General features: G+C 26.0%; 1 protein-coding gene across 1 annotated transcript; it reads left to right on the forward strand.

Annotated features, from left to right (window-relative positions):
- Positions 1-1,072: 1,072 nt before the first annotated feature.
- On the forward strand, positions 1,073-19,932 carry LOC100574935. The gene is made up of 8 exons (XM_016801272.2): positions 1,073-1,782; positions 6,288-6,363; positions 8,113-8,255; positions 8,329-8,401; positions 10,611-10,860; positions 16,579-16,657; positions 18,150-18,247; positions 19,687-19,932. Exons 1-8 carry the CDS (start codon positions 1,565-1,567, stop codon positions 19,770-19,772), a joined length of 1,023 nt encoding a protein of 340 aa, XP_016656761.1. The 5' UTR covers positions 1,073-1,564; the 3' UTR covers positions 19,773-19,932.
- Positions 19,933-21,663: the final 1,731 nt, after the last annotated feature.

A 21,663-nucleotide genomic window follows, 5' to 3' on the forward strand; every position in this document is an offset into this window, starting at 1 on the left:
AATCATGGGTAGGTACATATTTTATATTTAATACACATAACTATATATTACGCATTGGTAATAAGACGATGACGAGTGTAACTTTTATTATAATTTGTTAGAATAGTAATAGTTTTTTGTTTCGTTCCTAATCGTTTTATACCTATAGTGTTTCTCAAAGTGGTTGATCCATGGGTGGCAATGTAGGTATAGATGCGTTTTTGATGAAGTAAAAAAAGATGGGAGACGGTGCATGTTTCAAATATTATTTTAATATCCATAATTACAGGTGTAAATTGTAAAATATATATTAAATGCCTATTAAAATAGCTGAGTTCGTCGTACATTTTTTCTAAAAATAAATATCAATAATAAATATACTGTGAAGACACGGGACCTTATCCAACACAGCTATACTATGTTATCAATAAAATATTGTGTCGTTAGTATGATTCATTTGTTCAACGAGTGCGATAACTTCAAGGATAAGTGGTTCTGACGATTTGAGTGTTGATGATGGAATCGAAAGTGTTGGTCCTGAATCCTACCTCAATAAATACTAGTCGTTCAACCCTTATTTTGATTGACTGTTGTATTTTAGTTTGATGATCGTCGATTAAGATGTTCTTGCTTTTATTCGATCCGTTTTCCATTGTCATTATTTGTGGGATTCCTGTCATGATGGTCGTTGACCGGCCTCCTCTTCGTCCATTAACACATCTTTGTCCCATTTCTGTCTCATTTATGGTGATTGTTATGCGGGGGTGATCGGAAACGTTTGCATATTAATGGTATTTTGCTGTATCGTGTTTTACTCTGGTTAGGTTTTGCATATTAAAGGTTTTTCTTTTGCTATTAGAATATATCCACGGGTGCTTGTAGCGTTATTCGTGTAGCCCATTTGTACTTTTATTTATATATTTTTTGAATTGGAATTTTTCAATTCGTAAATGGTAATTTTAATTTCACTAATATGTTTTTAGTATTTGTTATACAATATAAATGTATGACATTTTATAACACTTGAAATATTCCCGAACACCTGTTGAATGACAGCCATGACCTGTGTCTGTGTGTATATCGTAGTTTATCGTAGTTACGCCAAGTTAAAAATGTATGTCTATTGTATTATCACATGATTAAATAGCTACAAATGTACTTCCTACGACGGACGCTCGTAAAAAATAAATTGCCTGACATGACAATAATACGTACATACCTGTCACGAAACCATATACACACACCCACACCCCTACACACACACGCACACACATACACACATGAATATACACGAAAACACTCACACGTACGTGTCCATACTGTTTTCCTATATTATTGGTATCGATAACCACCGGCCGTTGTCACCGTAAAACGTGTAAACACTGTAGCCAAGCGTGCTACAGTTGACTTACCAAAATGTTTCCCATCTATCGCTGTTCCAATAATCATATATCATTTTTATCATCACACTAGTCGTCATAGTCGCATTACCGGTGCTGTGAATTTATATAGACGGCTTTGTATTTCGCGTAATCACATTCAGTTGTATCCGTAGCCACACCGTTTCCGTTTCGACCACCGAGAAATGCGTCGTCGCCTCGCCGCAGTGTTCCGCAGTAGGTGGTTGCGATGTGCGATGGCCGCTCTGGCCCTCAACTACGCGGCCGAATGCGTGGCCCGCAACGAACCGTACTGGGAAACGGACGTGGCCTACCTGCACTGGTCAACCGACGTACCAGCGGTCACCGTGTGCCCCGCAGCTTCCGGTTCTCCGGCAGATCACCTTCGACCACCGACGCCGAGGTTGGTGTGATTTTTTTTTTTTTTTTTGGGGGGGGGGGCACGAAATCCACGTTCGCTATTATATATAGGGGTGATCGCCAAAATTCTAAACAATGAACGGTGGTGGGCAACTAAATTTCTTTACCATAAAATACGGTAAAAATCGAATATTATAATATATGACACTGGTTTACATGACGTGGGTATCGGTTAAGTACCTAGCTACAACGCGTAAATTTCCAGTATTTCAGACACGTGGCTAGGGTGGGTATTATTTTTACTCAACTATTGTTTGGTATAATATCGTAGTTAGTATTGTATAGTAATAACTAATAAAAGCTTTGAATATTTAATATAACTTTAATAGTTTTATGGATATTATACAGGGTCAAATACTATAAGTTAATTTGTATAGTGCTGATAAATATAAACAGGAACTATTATCGCTAAATTAAACATACATTTTAATACCTCCGTTATAATTTCCATGTTCGCTATTTTTCAATTTAAATGGCCAAGCCGATAGCACAAGCATAGACTGTAAACTGTCCATTAAATGCATTATTTCAATTCACTGGATTACCTTGATTGTACATCTCATCTACTCTTCAATTATAATGGGCACTCAAAGTGGTACAAAATATTTTTTTTAAAAAAACATAAATAGAAAAAAGTTTTAAATATTTGTTTATTAATTGTTTCTATTATTTTGTTGTAAAAACCAGATTTTAAAATTAATTTTAATGACAAACATCACAAATACATAATTTTATATTAGTATCTAACTTAAAAAATCTAATATAATATGTATAGATAAAAACATAAAACAAAATTTCTAACTTATTCTGAACTTCGGATAAAATACATTCATACGAAGTACCGAGCTTAATTATTATTAATTATTATATTATTATTCAAATACTATTTTACTTAAATGCGTGGAGACGAAAGTTTAAATATATTGATTTTTCTTAATGATCTTTTTTAGAAGTATGATTTGTATCAGTTTGTAACCAACGTCGATATATACTTTTGGTTATGAATCGCTAAATTAAATATATTTATTTGTAACTCATATAAAGTATTCAAAATGAAAAATGTATAATATGTTTTAAATCATTAAATAAGTCATACGCCATGTGTTCATACAAGACAATTTATTAATCAGGTAATAATATAACAAGGATAAGACACGTTTAGATATAATTTATTTTACGGAAAAATCTGAAAAAGTTAAATAAAATATAAAGTAAATTGAAAAATATTGAAAATGTAATCTACCTCCAAGAAACGATAATTAAAATAAAACTTATTTTAAACATTAATTAAAAAAGTTTTTACGAAGCGAATCAAATAAAAATCAATATAAATAAAAACAACAATTCATATATCTGCTATTATTGATGATATATTTTCTTCATGCATGTATATTTTATAATTCACCATTTTAGATACCACATGTACAAATCTATACAAATATTGGTAAGCACACAAAGAGGTAGTATTGTATTATAATATGTGACCAATTTACTAACTGAAATTAATATAATATTATAATTATATCTATTCTTATACAAATATAATATATTAATAATTATGTTTGAATACAATGTATTTACTTAGAGGAGTTATATAGGCAAATTAAAAATATGTGAAAATTAAAAATAGTATAGACAAATAAAAAATATAAATTATACCTAGGTAAAATAAATCAAAATCAACTTTTATATACTATGAATATTTTTAGGATTAATTCTGTTCCCAATATTAAATCATTATTTTTATATGAACAAATATACATAATAAGTCAGCTATCTAGATCCTAAAATATTATTACAGTTGTTACATAGTAATAATCTCTAAGTGATGCAGAAATATTGTTCTATTAGGTAGCCATTAGGTTTTTATTTTACTATAATGGTATACCTAACCATAAATATTTCAAAAATTCAATTTGTTTTACAAGTTTTAGTTTTTAGTTTAAAATGTACATATTCTAAAAAAAACATTTAGTTTTGACATTTTTACGTTGAAAAGTTTCAAATCCATTTTTCCTTACCTTTTCGACTTACGCCCCTTTATTGACCCGATATTATTTTTATTTTTTACTAAAAACTTTTATTTTGAAAAAGTTTCCAAAATAAATGTGATTATTGTGGATGCTATGGTAAATTCGATTTCACAGACTGAGCAGACCTTGAGACGTGCATTCAAGTCATTAAGTAGTACAGCTTTTGCAATCAAAATCTTTTATTTTTTAACAAAAAACGATAATCTCATTGAATAACAGACAGTGGCGCTAAAAGACATTTTCTTAAAAAGTATGAATAATTATCAGTATAAATTTAACAATTAATATTCATCTTGCAAATGAGTGAGTAAAATATTTATATTTGTAAGTATAATTTAATAATATAATTTTTGTAAGTTGTTTACTTATCCATTGGTTATTGTTCGTAAACCTAAAAAGTAAAACTATCAAAAAGATGATTTTTACATATTATTATTATTAATTTATTTTCGTTCAACTAATGAATTTTTATATTTTACGGTTAAAAAAATATAACTACTTTTAATAAAAATCCATGATATGATAATATTATTTTAATTTAATAAATAATAGCATTATAATTTGTCACAAGAGTAGTTAATTTTGTTAAATTAGATTTAAAATAGACCTACATTTGGTTTTTATCAATTTAAATATAAGTCAGCAGTCAGAAAAGGGCAAAGATCGTAGAAACAGAAAATTACCTAATACATATCATAAAAACAAAAAGTTTAAAATTATATTTTATACATTGTTATGAAGTATTATTTATTCTCTCTTCGATTTAAAAAAAAATAATATCACAAAAAAGTTTATTGGGCCTGTGGGGACTGTGCTTTTACACCCAAATCAAATTCTTTATCTGTCATCCAATGTATTCTACAATTTATTCCTGTGGTTATTGCTTTTATTCATACAGCCAAACAACAAAATATTTGTTTTGAATATTTGTATATGATAACGATCATTACAATAAAAAAATAATAATATAAGTTTAACTCTTATGATGTTGTAATACGTTTATACTTTATATACTTATCTGGGTGATATTTATTAATATAATGCATATTTTAATGGTTTAATATATTTTGAAAGAAAAATATTGCTAAGAAATACCTATCATGTAACGACTTAGATGCGATAAATAAAATATATTAAATTTTATAACAATAGAATTGGAAATTCGAAGCCATTTTTCTGAGACTTGTCAAGCGCAAATGATTTTAACCTATGACTAAAACACATTTCGAGGGTTATCAAACATATATATATATATTATATAGTATATAAATAAAGCATAATATGTAAATGTGATTCAATACCAAAACTTCGTCCCTCAGATCATATTGATATTTTAGAACATTATTATTAATACGTTTTTGTTTCACCATGTACTTTATAAAGCCTTATATTTCAAAGTTACATATTTTAAAACTTTAATATTAAAATATTTTGAATTATTTTTAACGCTTTATAATATAATTCATTTATATTATAAATAACGTTAGTTACATTTTATATACGCTGGGTGCATACCAAATGTAATTAAGTGAAAAAAACTTAAGTTAACGGAAAAAATACATTTAAAAACATAATTATACCTGTTAAAGAAAAATATATATATTTAAATTTACATACGATTAATTATTAGTAATTATATTTTTAGCTAACACTTAGGTATTAGTAAATAAATATTTATTTCACCATTTAAATATTTTACTTACATAAAATTATACAAACTTGTCCTTAAAACTCTCAAATCACAAAAGCATTATTCAAATTATTCCATGTGAATATATTAATATATAGCTAGCGTACCAAATTAATTAGTTGCAATATACTGATTAACACCTATAACTATTATAAATACAATCAAGCTCAAAATGTAATATTATTAATTTCCTATACAGATATTTACATTTTCTTAGATATAAATAATATGTCTAATTCAATTTGGTTGGTCAATCCTTACATTATGGTTATTACAAGACATTATGATAATAATTAGTTACGTTCATTATATTCTGTCTAAAAAACCTAATCTTTAACTTTTCAGTATTATAGGTACTGATTTCTTGACGAAGTATCATATTATGGCCTTCACTGTGTTATTTCATGTCATTATTTTGTTTTATCAGTTAAGCGTGTACATGTAACAGAATACGGCATGAACAAAATTTGTATTAAAAAATACCGATTTTCCGAAGTCATTGCTTTAATTACAACATTAAGTGTATTTTATTTTATGAATCGATACTAAGATCTTTCAACGGAGTCCTAATTACTGTACGCAAATACTGATAATAATAGTTTATATTATTTGTTTTGCACAAAAAAAATACATATATCTACTTATCTTGTTAGTTATATGACAAGTGTTTAAAATACGTTTACATTTAGAATATATTTTATGTGTTGATTTAATTCATTATTATCTTTGTGAATATCTAAAGAAATATATATTTTTTTTTTCCAGTAACCCAATGTTCAATGAGATTGACAATACCTTAAGTATAAATATAATAAAACGGACGAGCGAGTTTAAAAAAAAGGTAAATTTACAATAGAATAATAATCTGTGTAAAAAAAATAATTGAAATTCCTTTATAGTAACAAAAATCCGAGAGTAGGTAGGTATATATTATGCTCAATTTATTTAAAACACAAATTTAATTTAAAAGTGCTTACAATGTGCTTCCAAAACTTTTTATCGTTACGTATATTATTGTTTTTTATACACAGTACGATTTTCAAAATATTTAGACCAATTTTAGTTTATATTAAAAGTAGACCTACGCTAGTTTTGACTTGTAAGTCAACAATAATATTTTAGGTACATGGTATACAATTATATTACCTAATTAATAATACAATAGTTGTAATGTTTTTAGCGAAAATTGGTTCAAAATATCTACCGTTAACCGTTAAAAAAATAATTTACTGATATGTATCATGTACCTATCTATATAAATAAATATATAATAATATATTATATAAAATTCTACAGCACACTAAATATTATGTTTATACAAGTTATAATTAGGAAATAAAATATAATAATAAAATATATTTTTTTTTTTATTATGATTTAAGATTATTAAATCAAAACACATGTATCTACCTATAAATTATAATTGCAACATAATTAAGAATCAAAAATATAAGTGCTCAGCATATATGTTGTTTTTAATTTTAAATCTTTAAATACCTAGTACATTTTTTTTTATTTTTACCTATTTCAATTAATTGCTTGACGCGAGACGTGCTATTGATTTTCCGTGTAATAATATTGTTATTTATATTTGTATATTTTCTTTATTGTACTATTTTCCCAAACCAACTTAAAGTATTTCGAATAATGGTGATAATTCGCAGCGGTTTGTTTATAGAAATATTGATTTTTATCATAATTCAAAAAAATATTTGATAATATGTATATAAGTTTTATTTTATTTTCTGCAGTGGATCGTTTTAACGACACATACTTGATAAAACTCCTGAAACAAGGTTTTGATAAATATATTTTTTCTGGTAGATAAATATTATAAAAATACTGAAAATAAAATTATTCAGGGTTATGCAACTCAATTATATCAAATCATATTACATAAGTTATTTATTATTCGAATAAAAAATATACAGTTGACATTTATAATATAAAGTATTTTCTGTAGGCTACGACTTAAGTGTATTTCATTTTTCTTGATAATATGTTGCTTTTTTGGTATTTTAAATACAACCTATTATGAAAATTTATGGGGAAAAAATGTAAATATCATTTTAATTTTATAGAACGATACAATAGATATATGGTTCTATAATATGTGCATTACTGACTACGTTTAAAAATGAAACTAGAAAGGTTTAGCATGTTTACTAAGCGTATAAATAAATATATATAATATGTATATATCTATTTTTTTTACACTTCTGTAGAAGTTAAAATTACACTCTTGGGATCCTAATGCTGAAAATATTGCTTCAAATGTATCCCTAGTGCTTTTTTACAACCGAAATAAAACCGCAATCAAAAGTATTGTTATGAAGCCTAAAAATGGTCTATGGATAAATACTTGAAAGAAAATGCCTAAACTATTGTGTTTCATGTATTAAACAATAAAATAGTTATTTCAAATAATAAAAAGGTCAATCCAACATATAGAATTCGAATTATAAAAACTTTGATATTTTGATATTAGTCATGCAACATACCAGGTACTTACGTACTAAAACATATTATGTTGTGTTATGATTGGAAATTAAACTATGCTATTTTTATTTATATTTTTCACTGATTGTAGGATAGTTTTGTATTTTGTAAAAATATGTTTAAACATTGTTCGTGGAATGGAAAAGCATTCAACTGTTGCAGACATTTTCAACCACACCGATTCATCATTGAAACCCCCTGTTTTTGCATAAATTCTCTACAAACAGTTAACAAGTATGGTTATACCTATGTCACATATCAAAAACTAAAATTGTATAATATATATAACATTTATAATACTCGTCAGGAAAAAGAAATTAGTCGTAAGCCATTTTTCGAAAAATGGAGAGTTAAAAATGGAATTCAATGAGCCAGTTGAGGTGAGTAATTTATTATTTAATAAAACTTTATTTATAAAAACAACAAATAATTTAATATGTTTGATACAACATTCATATAATAACAGTAATAATTATTATATTATTTGATGCTGAAATATTAGTTATTCTATAAAATATACTAAAAATGAACTAATTTTTTTCAGTAAAACTTGTTGTAATTTAGTTATAGGTACTTTTTCATTTTACAATTCACATGTTTTCAAACGGTATTATAACGTTGCTAGTCCCTAGTAGATAGTTGTGATTTGAAAATGTTCATTACTCAATAGTTTTGAATTATTAAATCATATACCTAGCCACCTAGGTATATATTAATACATTATACTCATATCTATCAAAAATATTTTTTCAAAATTCAATCTTGTTATCAGTTATCACTTATAAGTATAATAGAATATTTTTGTATATTTTTCATTTATATAACTACATAATGCTATCAATAGACAGTTAAATAAATAATAATTCATAATTTAAAGTTTTTATACATGAATATTGAATATATTATAGACATTTTTAAATAAGATTCGAATTGTATTTAAAACAATTAATATTGACCTCAAATTTTAGTAACGAACAAAAAAATACAATTTTAATATTATAAATCAATTATTTTCAATACAATTAATATATTCATATAAATTAACCTAGAAATTCAGAACAATAAATTATGAAAAAGTCTAAATAGTAAAAATGTTTTCATAGTATGTAGAATTCACGGAAAAAAAATGTCGATATAATTATAGCTGTTAAAATTTTAGGTAGTATATACGTTGTCATACAGCTGATAAAGTAATTACCGTTGTTGATTAAGCGTATTTTATTAATAAATAAAAAATAATAATAGGTATCATACAGAATTCTAGACAATACCTATAATATTTTATAAATATTAAGCAATAGCTATAATTGATCCTTTAAGATATCATAAGACATAACTGCTTTTTAATCATTTTACAATAATCATAGATAGTAAAATATCATATTATTATATTATTTCACGTAATAATTAAACACAAAATAACATACTCGTATCTACTCATTACATAATGTTTTGTTTTATTAAAAGGGATTGGAGAAAAATCATTGTTTTATTTTTGTGAATAAAGACTTGTATTATAATGTATTATTAATAATTATTGTTTTGTTATATGTAGATTATTTTTTTTTATTTTTTTTTTTTTTTTTTATTGAACTTGAGCCCAGCGACTTAGGCCATTAGCTATTTTTGTTTTGTTTGTAAGTTTTTTTGTTGGTAGGGGGAGGAACACGTGTTTGTTTGTTTTCGGCAGAATTTTTGATTTGGGCACCCGTAGGTATCTGCCATGCGAAGGTGGGGGATGGCGGCACTTATTCTCTGGACACCGTGACTTGCCCAAAGAAAAATGCCTCCCATGGCCGAGGTATCTACCGGCACCGGTGTGCATCGCAGCCGACCCCTTAGTCCGCTCAGCCACTCCGTCCCCCGAAGATTTTTTTATTTCTAGTCACTTTTATATATGAATTCAAAACCAGTTTAAGGAAATATTTGTAGGCTGTTAATTATTATTATTGTAATTTATGTTTAAATAATATTCGGCATAAAAATAAGTCACTTCAGAAATATATATACAACTTCAAAATATAATAATCTAATTTTTTATAAGGTAATAATTGTTATGCCGAGGACAGTAGTTGATTCATTTTATTCACGCCAATGGTCAAAACTAACGTTTCCCTGATATCCGTATTTTTTTTAGAACTTGAATAAAATTAATATTTATTCATATCGCGAAAATAATAATAATAATGATAACATTTGTTGTCTGATTAATTAATTATTCAACCAAGACATGACTTGACAATTTAAATTTTAACAAGACCGTGTAAATTATAACGTAGCAATAATTATTATTGTAATTTATGAACAAAATAATTATGAACCATCTTGCCCTTTTCTCGGTAGACATTTCTGACTGGACAAATCATGATTATTAATACACGAACGTCTTGCCAGTCATGAATATGCAACGCGAACAACGATTTCAATATATATATATATAAATATTTAGGTACCTCCGATGGTTGGTATATTATGTTTAATGTTTATCTATTATCTACATTCGAGAAGGCCTGTTCGTCGGGATAATATCAGCTGTTGGTACATTTTAAATTTATACTGAACTGCGAGGCGTACCGTATTTTTCTTTAGATTTCACTGCACAGTTCGGTAGACGTACGATTTGGGGAGTTACAGCAACAATACGTTACGATAAACGCGGGCGACGAAATGGAACTGTTGTATACGACCCGTCAAATCGTCGAGGACGTTTCGTTGGTAGCTTTGGACTTGACCAAACGTGGATGTTTGTTGCAAGACGAGAGAAAGTTATTTCATCACCACGTTTACAGTAAATCCGCCTGTTTACTAGAGTGTGCTTTGCGCCGACCCGAAGTATACGGTAAGATATTGAGGAAATAAATGTTCCAAACCGTATAATATAAACTATATATACCATATATATGTATAGTATCTCAGTTATTCCCAGTAAAAGTGATCCTTATTCCGAATATAATACGTTCCATTTGGACAGTACCTTCATATAATGTATACTTCGCACAACAACAAAAAAAAAACAAAAAACGTATTGTCTAGAAAACAATAAATAATCTGTGTGCTGAACAATATACGCGCGTAATAATATCTGTAATATCGAGCAATACGTTTTTACTTGTTATTAATTTTCTATGGAACCACCGAATAAAGACGGAAACGTATAATATTATGAAATATATTATCATTATTATTTTGTATAGGTACCTACTAATCTACCATTTTTAGCAATACAATTCAATAACATATTATTTTACACTTATTTTAGATTTTACGACCACACAAAATGTACGATTCTAAAAATATAATATGATACATCCCGATTGGAATCAATTAAGGTTGAATCGTTCGACTAAAGACAATAATAAATTATAATGCACATATTTAAATTTATAACTGTTTTTTAAAGTAATATTATTAATTTATTTTTATTTTAATAATTCAAACATTATATAATATTAAATTATGCTTTGTTATCCAGCCAATTGTTTATTAATATTCTGAGATCATACACAATCTGTGCACAGCAAAATTCGTATAATATATGATATTTGAATAGTTAAGCATGAATATTTTGATTAACCTAATAGCCATTTAGAAACCACCCATTATTAACACTTGACTGGTAATTGGTTGATCAGTTGTCTGTTGCCAAAACTGATACAGTACAATACATGGATCTTAAGCTATTAACACTGAAAGGAATTACAAGAAAAATTTTGGTAGTACAGCAAGTTATTTGTCATTTTTATTTTTTGTAATTTGTATAAAGATGACTGGAATTAGAAAGGCAATATATTAAGTGTTTAATGAATGATTTGAAGCCATCAATGGAGTCTATCAATATTTAATTAATATCTAACGCGAAAGAGGCATACATATACTACCCAGTATAGACTATACTCGGGAGTCGGGATGTTGGCTTGTGAATAGAAAGAATGTTAGCGTTATAACTTATAACTTACTAGTAATGACAAATGGGTAACTTTAATATTTTATACTAAAATTATTAGTAGTAGTGGAGTCTCCTCACAACTTAAAAGTAAATAAATAGGTTTCATATATTATTAGAGAAATATTCTAATTTATAATTACTTTTTTTTTTTATGCGTGGTATCGAGGACCGGAGAAGGAACTAAGTTTGCCAATACTTCTCCTCCGGTCCCATTGTTTATTGAAACAAATCAAATACAAAATATTATAGTAGTGGTAGGCCAATCTACTACTCACTACTATTACAAGAACAATACAGTTATATATGACAGTGCGGGATCCTCTACTTTCCCAAGGTTGCCTTCGGCTACATAGAATGACTTAACTAGTATTTTTTTACAAAAATATATTTTTTCAAAACTATAACAATGGTTATATTTTTTTAGTTTCTGAACGGAGAGATGAAACATATTGATTTTACAATGATGTGTGTTTTTTATTATTTTTTTTGTTCTAATTAATTTGTAGTTAACAATTTTTAAAATAGGTATTCAACTTAAATAGTTAAGGATTTAAAATTAAGAACAATGATTATTATAAATAGTTCATACTGTAACCAAAAAATCTAAAAATTATATAAAATGTGTTTTATATTATAGACATTTTAAGTTCAAATTCAGACGAAATTAGATATTTAAACAAAGATTTTGTTTTAACTAAAAATGTTATTCTTGGGTACTTGAAAATTTTAAAGTATATTATTATATTTTATAGTTTTATACACATAATAACATTTTAAATTCAATTTTTTCGCCAAAAAAAATATTTAACATACTGTAGTAATAATGCCTAATAGTAACATAAATTACTTTCATAGTTATTACACAATAATATCATAAAATATATTTACTAATAGTATAGGCTGATAGACGGTTTTCGCTTAGAATCGTTTTTTGTATACATTGCATTCATATCATTGAATTTAAATTGAACTCACCCTTTACAGCTACCCCTCGAAACTCCTACTGTACAGATGAGTGACTTTCCAATTTCTATGGTTTGGTTTTAGTTTCATAAACTTCCAATAAAAAATGTTTTCGTTTATTTAAATATATGAAAGTATATGATCTTATCTGATTTATATAGATATATATTTATATTATGTAAATATTTTCAATGTTAGATTCTTAACCTTCATGAAATATTCAAATACCAATGAATAAAAATCAAAGTTCTGTCAGAAATATTCAAGGTGATTATTTTATGAATTAACATTCATTGTTCCAAAAAGTATAAACTTTTAGATTCTGAGCGGAGCGAAAAAACTAGTGGTTTTACATTGGTGTTTATTTTTTTTTTTATATATACCTATATCCTGTATACAAAATATCTACCAGAAGGAGTGCTTCGATTTCAATATATAATACCTTTTCTTTTAGCAAATTAGATCAAGATGGTACTTTAGACAGGTCATTTTTCGATTTTCTCAATAGTTATTTAATGCCACAGGAAAAACCACCGACAAATTACGAAAAACCGCTAAAAATAGGATTTTAATTTCTAACGCTTTGTTGATCACCATAGAAACGAATAAAAAATAATAATACCTATATTTTAATATAAATTCAACTTACAAGGTATAATAAATAATAACAATATCCAGACTAACAAACCGTCTCCAGTCAGAATCGTTTTTCTTATACAATGATACTATATCATTGAATTCAAGTTTAATACAATCCTTTAAATATTGATCCACTTTTAACCTACTGTACAGCAGAGCGACATCCACTTACCCACTTTTTTTAAAAATATTTTTTACACAATTAAATATGCATGCCATTCATTGTTTCAGTACGATTCCCTTAAGTTTTTCACCCTCTTATGTTAGACCCTATTGTTAGTAAACAAACATCAGTTATTTAATTAATAATATGATATTAATTAATTAAAAAAAATGCCTACAAAACCTATAAAATGTCTAACAATTATATGCGTTTAATAATATATTTACTTTGTAAGCACAATCGTTGTGTGATAATAATGAATGTTACATTTACAACACTTGCAATAAATACGATAAAATAATAAAAGATAAAGGAAAAACGGAAATTTTTACACAAAATCGCTTTTTGACAAAATTATTTTTTATAAGCATTTAAAGTTTAAATTTTGATAAAAGGCGTAAAAATTACAAATATGTGCAAATTATTATGAGTTAGAAATTAATAAACAATTTCTTTTTTAATCAAAGGTTGAAAATTTAACATTAAATTGTACATTAGTTTTTCTGCCATTTTCAAAAAAAAATATCCACCGTAAAGTAAAATTAAATTTTTATGAGCGTTTGAAGTTCAAATTATAACAAAATTGGATATTCAATCGATTTCTCATGTAGCGATTTTCTTATTTTGTTTTTATTTAAAAACGGATAATTGTAGATACTTGAAATTTACATAATATGTGTTCCATAAATTCCCATACTTCATACAATTTTTAAAATATTTTTACTCGTTTTGAGCTGTTTATGGGCATTTTTATATTTCAATTGGTTTAGTTTTATTTTCTATAATTGCCAATAAAATTGATTTATTTGTTAGGTCAAAAAGCTTGAAAACTTAATACAAGGCTCCTGATATATTGTTACTATAGGAGTTGGAAAATATTAAAATACATGGGCACAATTTCTTTTTATAAGCATTTTAACCTTGGCAAAAATATATCAAATTAAAAATTAAAAATTGATTTTGTAGTTATAAGTGTATAAAATGTTCAACTTTTATAATTTTTTTTATATATCCTAGGCTGAACGAACGTCTTCACTCAGAACCGTTTTTCGTACACAATGATATCATATCATTGAATTCAAATTGAACAATATCCATTACAATGACCCACTGTACAGCAGAGTGACACCCACTTTTTTTGTTTAAAGTTACCTTTGTCACTTTGAATTCTTTAACCTTAAATTTTGATGACTATATGATTTTATTAAAAATTGGACTTTGTAGATCGAAAAAAAAAATTAAAAGATCATATAAACGAGTGACAGACTGCTATACAGTAGGTTACAAGTGGGTCACTGTAATGGTGGTGTTAAATGATAAAATATCGTTGTATTCGAAAAAACCATTCTGAGCGGAAACTGTTTGTTAAGGATATTTTATATTATATTTATATTGCTATTATTAATACGGTAGCCGGTAAGTTGAATAATATTATTTTAATATTTTCATATTTGTATATAATAATATACTTTAGAAGTTTCAAGTACCTACGAATAATATTTTTAAATTACAACACAAAACTAACATCGTTCTTCTTCGTTTAAATATCTAATTTCACCCAAACTTGAACTTCAAATAACCATAAAAAAAAAACCGTGTTTATATTTTTTTGGTACGTTATGAGCAACTTACGTTGAACCATGTTTTAAATGAAACCATTCAATCATTTATACTAAAACAAATAATATCTTGATTTGTCCTTCTAACTTGTAGAGTGTAAAACTTAAAATAAATAAATATTGGTCGATTAGATGAGTGGGGTTGACATTAGATATTACATTAATTATTACATGCTAACACTAAAAAAAAGTGATTTTTAATTGCCTCAAGATACTGGATAGGACAAATAGAATAAGGAGACTAAATTACTGTGTTGTAATCTAAAACTGATCAGATAAAGGCAAAGTAGAGTGATTTAAGGGCTAGTGGATTGTCAAAATCATTATAGCTCCAATTTCTAAAGCCTAACAGTGAAGAATCTTTATTTAGCGTGTAATCATAATGGTCATGGAATGAAAGAGTAGAATCAAGAGATAAATGCCAAAATGTTTAATGTTGACTCAATCTACAACATAATTTAAAAATTATTCGAATGATATAGAAGATTTTCAGATTTTTGATTTATTTAAATGTACCATTATTTGTATCACAGTGATCACACCAGTTTTAAATTTAACGTGCTGCTTTCTACGGAATAAAAAGAAGATTAGCCAAGAATAGAAAGGATTTAAAATACCTAATTGCAGTGCCGCAGAGGAATTTAATATGGTGGGTGGGAGGGAGGGAGATCATCATAGTACAAAAAATATTATAAAATATGATGGTAGTTTTAAATGTTTGTAAAAAGAAACTTTTTACATTGTGAGGGGGTTGAGATTATTAGTGTTTGAAGTTCAAACTTTGACAAAATTCGTCAAAACCACTAATACCTAGGTGTAAATTATTTTGTATTTACATATTAATTTAAATTTTAAGTTTAATGCTAGAAAATGTAATATAATGTTTTTCATCATTGTGACCCGGCAGTATCTATACGATACTATATGATAAAAAAAGGATGAGAAATGAGAATACTTGATGAATCAGTGAATATCTCTAATTAAAGGATACAAATACTATTTATACGAAAAACAAAATTACTTGATGCCAATGACTATACCAGTGCAAGTAACAGTACAGTATATAAATAAAACTAAAATTGATCTATTTGTGTTGATTTAAGCAAACATTTAAAAATAAAATGTATATTTTTGTTTTTACTCAAAAAATATGTAATATTTTTATAAATCTTATTATATTAAGATGATTATTAATTATCTGTAGTATTTAATATATTTTTGTTACAGCTAATAATTATACGTTGTGCGATTGCCCTCCAACATGCGCAGAAATGGAAATAAATGCCGTATGGAATGGAACCCAAAGGTATGTTATTAATAAATAAATAAGTTTGTGTTTGTAAAAAGAGTTTCGGGGATTAATTTCGCTTTCCCAAGAAGATAAGTTATGTTGAACTATGTTTTAATATATATATATAGAATTTAGATAAACATTTAAAAAGTCCATTATAAAGACGTTATCGCTCAATTCCTTTTAATATATACGCAAGCTTTTAGGTAGATCAAATTTAAAATCTATCATACTTGATTGACTAACCTATAATATTATTCAGCACCGTTTCATAATTTACATTAATTATCGCCATGATGTGATCGAATCAAACAGCAGAACAGAATGAGATAGACAAACATTTTTTTAACTATGCATCAATATAATTTCGGATTATATAAAATATAGGTGAATAGTTCCCGTGAATCGCTCTCGTAGTAAATAATTATGATGACTTCACTAAACGAATACTATTTTATGTTAATTTTGTATCTATATAGAATTATCGAGTATCGACTATTGTTATCATTTTGGTATCCTGTAGTATTATAGAATTCCAAATTTTCTAGACACACATTGGATATGCTATATCATATAGAAGTTAGAAAAATGTAACCTAAAAATAAAATGAAACACATGGTTACAGTTTATATTACTGTTATAGAATTATAATGAATAGGAATATGTCATATAAGTATATAACAATGTAAACAAAACGCAAATATATACCAACATTGACGGTATTAGATATATATCAGCTTTTAAGCATTAGTTGAATATGTCTCCAGTTCTTTATGTTTATATAAAAAATATCTCCAGAATTTATTAGAAATAGGAAAATTATAAAATTAATCATTTTGATAAATTGTATTTGTATTAGGTACCTATATATATATTTCAACTGGTGCAAAACGGAAAACTATAGAAAGATAGATTAATTTAAAACCGGGTGAAGTCTGGTAATGAAGCAAGTAAAAACATAACACACTGTCAGATAAAACACTATTTTAGCCTGGTAAAGATATTAACCCTCTTTTTGACTCGCACATTATTATATTTTACTTTACAGTCTGAACCAGTGTTCTCAAGCGTGCGAGCGTGTGACCAGCAATAAACATTTATTTATTCAAAAAAGTTGAAATATTTTTTCAATAGTTATTTAACAAAAATAAATGTGTACATCTTTGTAATACCATTGATTATATATAGTATATATAATAGTATTATGTATAATCAATGGTAATACCTATTAAATACAGTTATTTTATAATAATTATAATAATTATAATTAATAGAGAAATACATGTTACCTTAATTTACTTTGTTTAATTTGGATTTAGTATTTGTAAATAAATAAAAAAAAGGTTAAAAAGGGTGTTTTTCCCGCAAACCTGGGACCGTTGGTAATTTGAGTTTAAAACCAGTGGTCTACAATATACAAATTAATTATTCATTGGCATCGAAAGAAATCATTTAAAAGTATTGAGCATAATAAATTGTTAGGAGTATCAATATAATATGTTTACAGATCGGTCGATAATGTTACAAGAAGCATTCTCACGATGACAAAACCAGCAACGGAGCGATTGGTAATGAAAGCCAGAAAAGATTACGTTGATTTAATAGGTAAACATTCTTAAGACATACATTTAAAATAATTAAATCTCCGTTGATTTTTTCTAAGGTACTTTATACAACTACTTTAATCAACATTCTTTCAATATAGCACTATGGTATATGACACAATAACACGTTAGGCACTTGTAACTTTAATTATATATTTAAAGTTATAATTTAACAACTAAAAATATTTATTTCAATTGTTTAAATAAATAAATCCCCATAACTGAAGAATATTGTATAAAACATTATTTAATTACAATACGATACGAATAATAACTTTTCATTTTGTGGTTGGAGTTATTTTATAATTAAATAAAATCTCAAGATGCATAAAATATTTTAGGAGTACTCATTACGACAAATTTTACAATAGAGTTGGGTACCGGTGATGCCAACAAATAACATTATAGTCGAAATGCGTAATTGTTGAGAACACAAGTGCATATTATATTTTGTACATTTCAAGTTTTTATTTAATTCAAAAATTGACAATTAACAGTTCAAACTATAGCAAATATGTAAAATATTGGTACCTAACATCAGTAACATTATTTATTTATTAGTCGGTATATTAATGCACATCTGCCCTTTAAAATAATAATAAAATATTATGTAAACTTATGTTAATTTTAGTCTAAAAAAAATATAAAATAGAATTAATAATATAATTGATACATAAATAACCATGAATCAAGTTACACAATATGGAACAATTAATATGAACAAAATATCAAATATATAATTATAAAAACAAAAAAAAACATGACATATATTATGTACCTACCTAATGACAGCTATACAAACTGCAAACGATAATGATCTTCATTTTTATTTCTTATCCTTCCTTTTTCTTTATAAATGTTTTCTTCCTGCTTATTATATAATATCTTTTAAGAATAATATCGATTTAAATTTAAAACAATTTCGGGAAATAACTAATAAGTTGACACAAATTGTATTTGTTAAGATTAACACTTTTGAAAGAAAACAATTTATACCACTGTTATTTTCAAAATGAGGGACTAAAAATAAATATATATTTTGTGATTTTTAATATAGAATTCAAAAACTTATTCCAGAAAATAACTCGGGATGTACAATATTTTAGTTAACAAGATCGAAGATAAACTTGACATCAGTTAACTTGTGTCTATGAAAAAGGAGGCCAATATAATTTTGAATTAGTTAATTTAGAAAAAAACCGGAAAAAGAAATATCTATCAATAAATACATTATTTTTAAAAACTTATTTTATATTTATTAATTACAGAATATATGTGTATTAATATACAGATTATTAGATAAATAATAATTATTAATTTTACAATAAGTATAATTTAATCAATATTATATTATAATATTATGTATTTTGAAGAGTTCAATAATATTATTAATATAAATACATCATGGTTTTATTCTAATACATTTTGTAATTATTTCAGTTATCGTTGCCTGTATGTTACAATTGTTCACTGGAATAAATCTGTTGGACATTCCAAAATTTATATTCAAGAAAACTAAACCCTGAAATTATATAACTTTTAGTAGATATAATTTAAGTTAAATTTAAAATGATCGTTACATTTTTATTATTTATTCATAATCCAACATTCAATAACTTATTCGATTTTTTTGACAAATTATTATTGATTTAATATAAATAAGTTTCTATCAAATAGTAGCTTTAAGTAAAAAACAATTTTAAAACTTGTATTCGTTCGTCATAGTTATAGTAATATAGTATACACTATTCTTTATACAATTAATATAAAATCAATTATATCCTTATTACTTTTTTATCGAAATATTATGGATTTTTTTTGAAATCATTGTTATACATATTTTAAACCAATAGGTTTCAAAAGTAAATTCATATCACAATAATTTGTAAAATAATCGCTTATCATATTATTTATAACAATATATTATTATTATGGAAATTATAAATTATAAATCATTGTAATATTACTTTAATAAGTATGTATAATGATTATTTACCAGTATTTAAATGACAAAAAATGATAAAGATAAATTGATGAACATAATATTATTATATTTATATAGACAATATTTGTACTACGAGGTGATATTAAGAACAACAATAAAACGATAATACCATTTGTGGCGTGGTCAGTACACTCAACTGTGAAAATGCTCTGAGTGTCACTAACGTGTTATGAGGTCAAGCATAGGCCAGTGTTGCAAGTTCCCGGATGGGTGACCACCCGGAATTTTTAGCTACAAATCCTTGCCACACACACAAACGTGTTTCAAGCAACCGTTCCAACCGTTCACCCCCCCCCCCCCCTACAAACAAAAAAAAACTGCTAATGGCCATAGTTTCAGGGCTTAGGTTCAATAAAAAAAAAACTAAATACCATACAATTAGTTGTAGTAATAAAAAATACATAATTATATTTTGACCTTCCGGTTAATATTTTAATATTAAATTGTAAGATTTATGAAACATTTAGCGGTCTGTAAGATCTGATACTCAAGTATTTTCATAAACAAAGAATGTTATTATTTAATAATAACATTTGTATATTATCCATTTTCTTAGGTTTTTTTAATAATTGTATGCACCTAAGTTGAAATTGTGTTACCAAAAGTTATTTTATAACTGTAATATTTTACTCACAATGTAACAACGATAATTCTATGCACTTAGAATTTATAATTCAGCAAGCCAATTTAAATAGAAAATAATTAATATGGTATATATTATTATTCTCATAAAACCTTACTATAATTTATTGTCAGTATTAAAATTTTATCTATTAAATGTATGTATAAATAAGTGTTAATAATCGATAAATTATTTATAAATATTGGAGAAAGAACATCGAACTGTCCTGGTTTAAATGAACCAGAATCGTTGTCGCATTCACCAGAATTCGCTACAAACAGTAGTGTAGTTGTCGGTAAAAAATAATAATATATTTAGCATAGGACATTTATTGGTAATACATTGTTATAACTTATAACGAAAATGATACAACATTAATAAAAAATAATTACAAAACAATTTTTCAAGACCAGATTTGCATCCATTTAATTGATGTATTTCCATCAATATAACTACTTTTAGATGAGATTTATCATTGAAACAAAAAAAAGTACTCTCCAGTTTCACAAATAATAATATAAATTATACCTAACTCTTCTAACTTTTATATATTACTATCTGTAAAATTAAAAAGTGTTTATTTTTTTTTTCGTTTCTAAACTGTATAATTCTAAATGTCTTTAATATTTATAAAAATACATTGCATACATAAATGAACAAATCCATTCGATCGTAAAAAATCTGATCTTAAATAACGTTTTAAAATAATTATTACCGTTAAAGTCTTACCATTAAGATTACGATTATAATTCAATGTTCAGTTTATCCTTTACTTTAAAAAAAACCATTC

Source organism: Acyrthosiphon pisum, chromosome A1 (assembly GCF_005508785.2).
Source record: "Acyrthosiphon pisum isolate AL4f chromosome A1, pea_aphid_22Mar2018_4r6ur, whole genome shotgun sequence".
Taxonomy (NCBI): Eukaryota; Metazoa; Arthropoda; class Insecta; order Hemiptera; family Aphididae; genus Acyrthosiphon; species Acyrthosiphon pisum.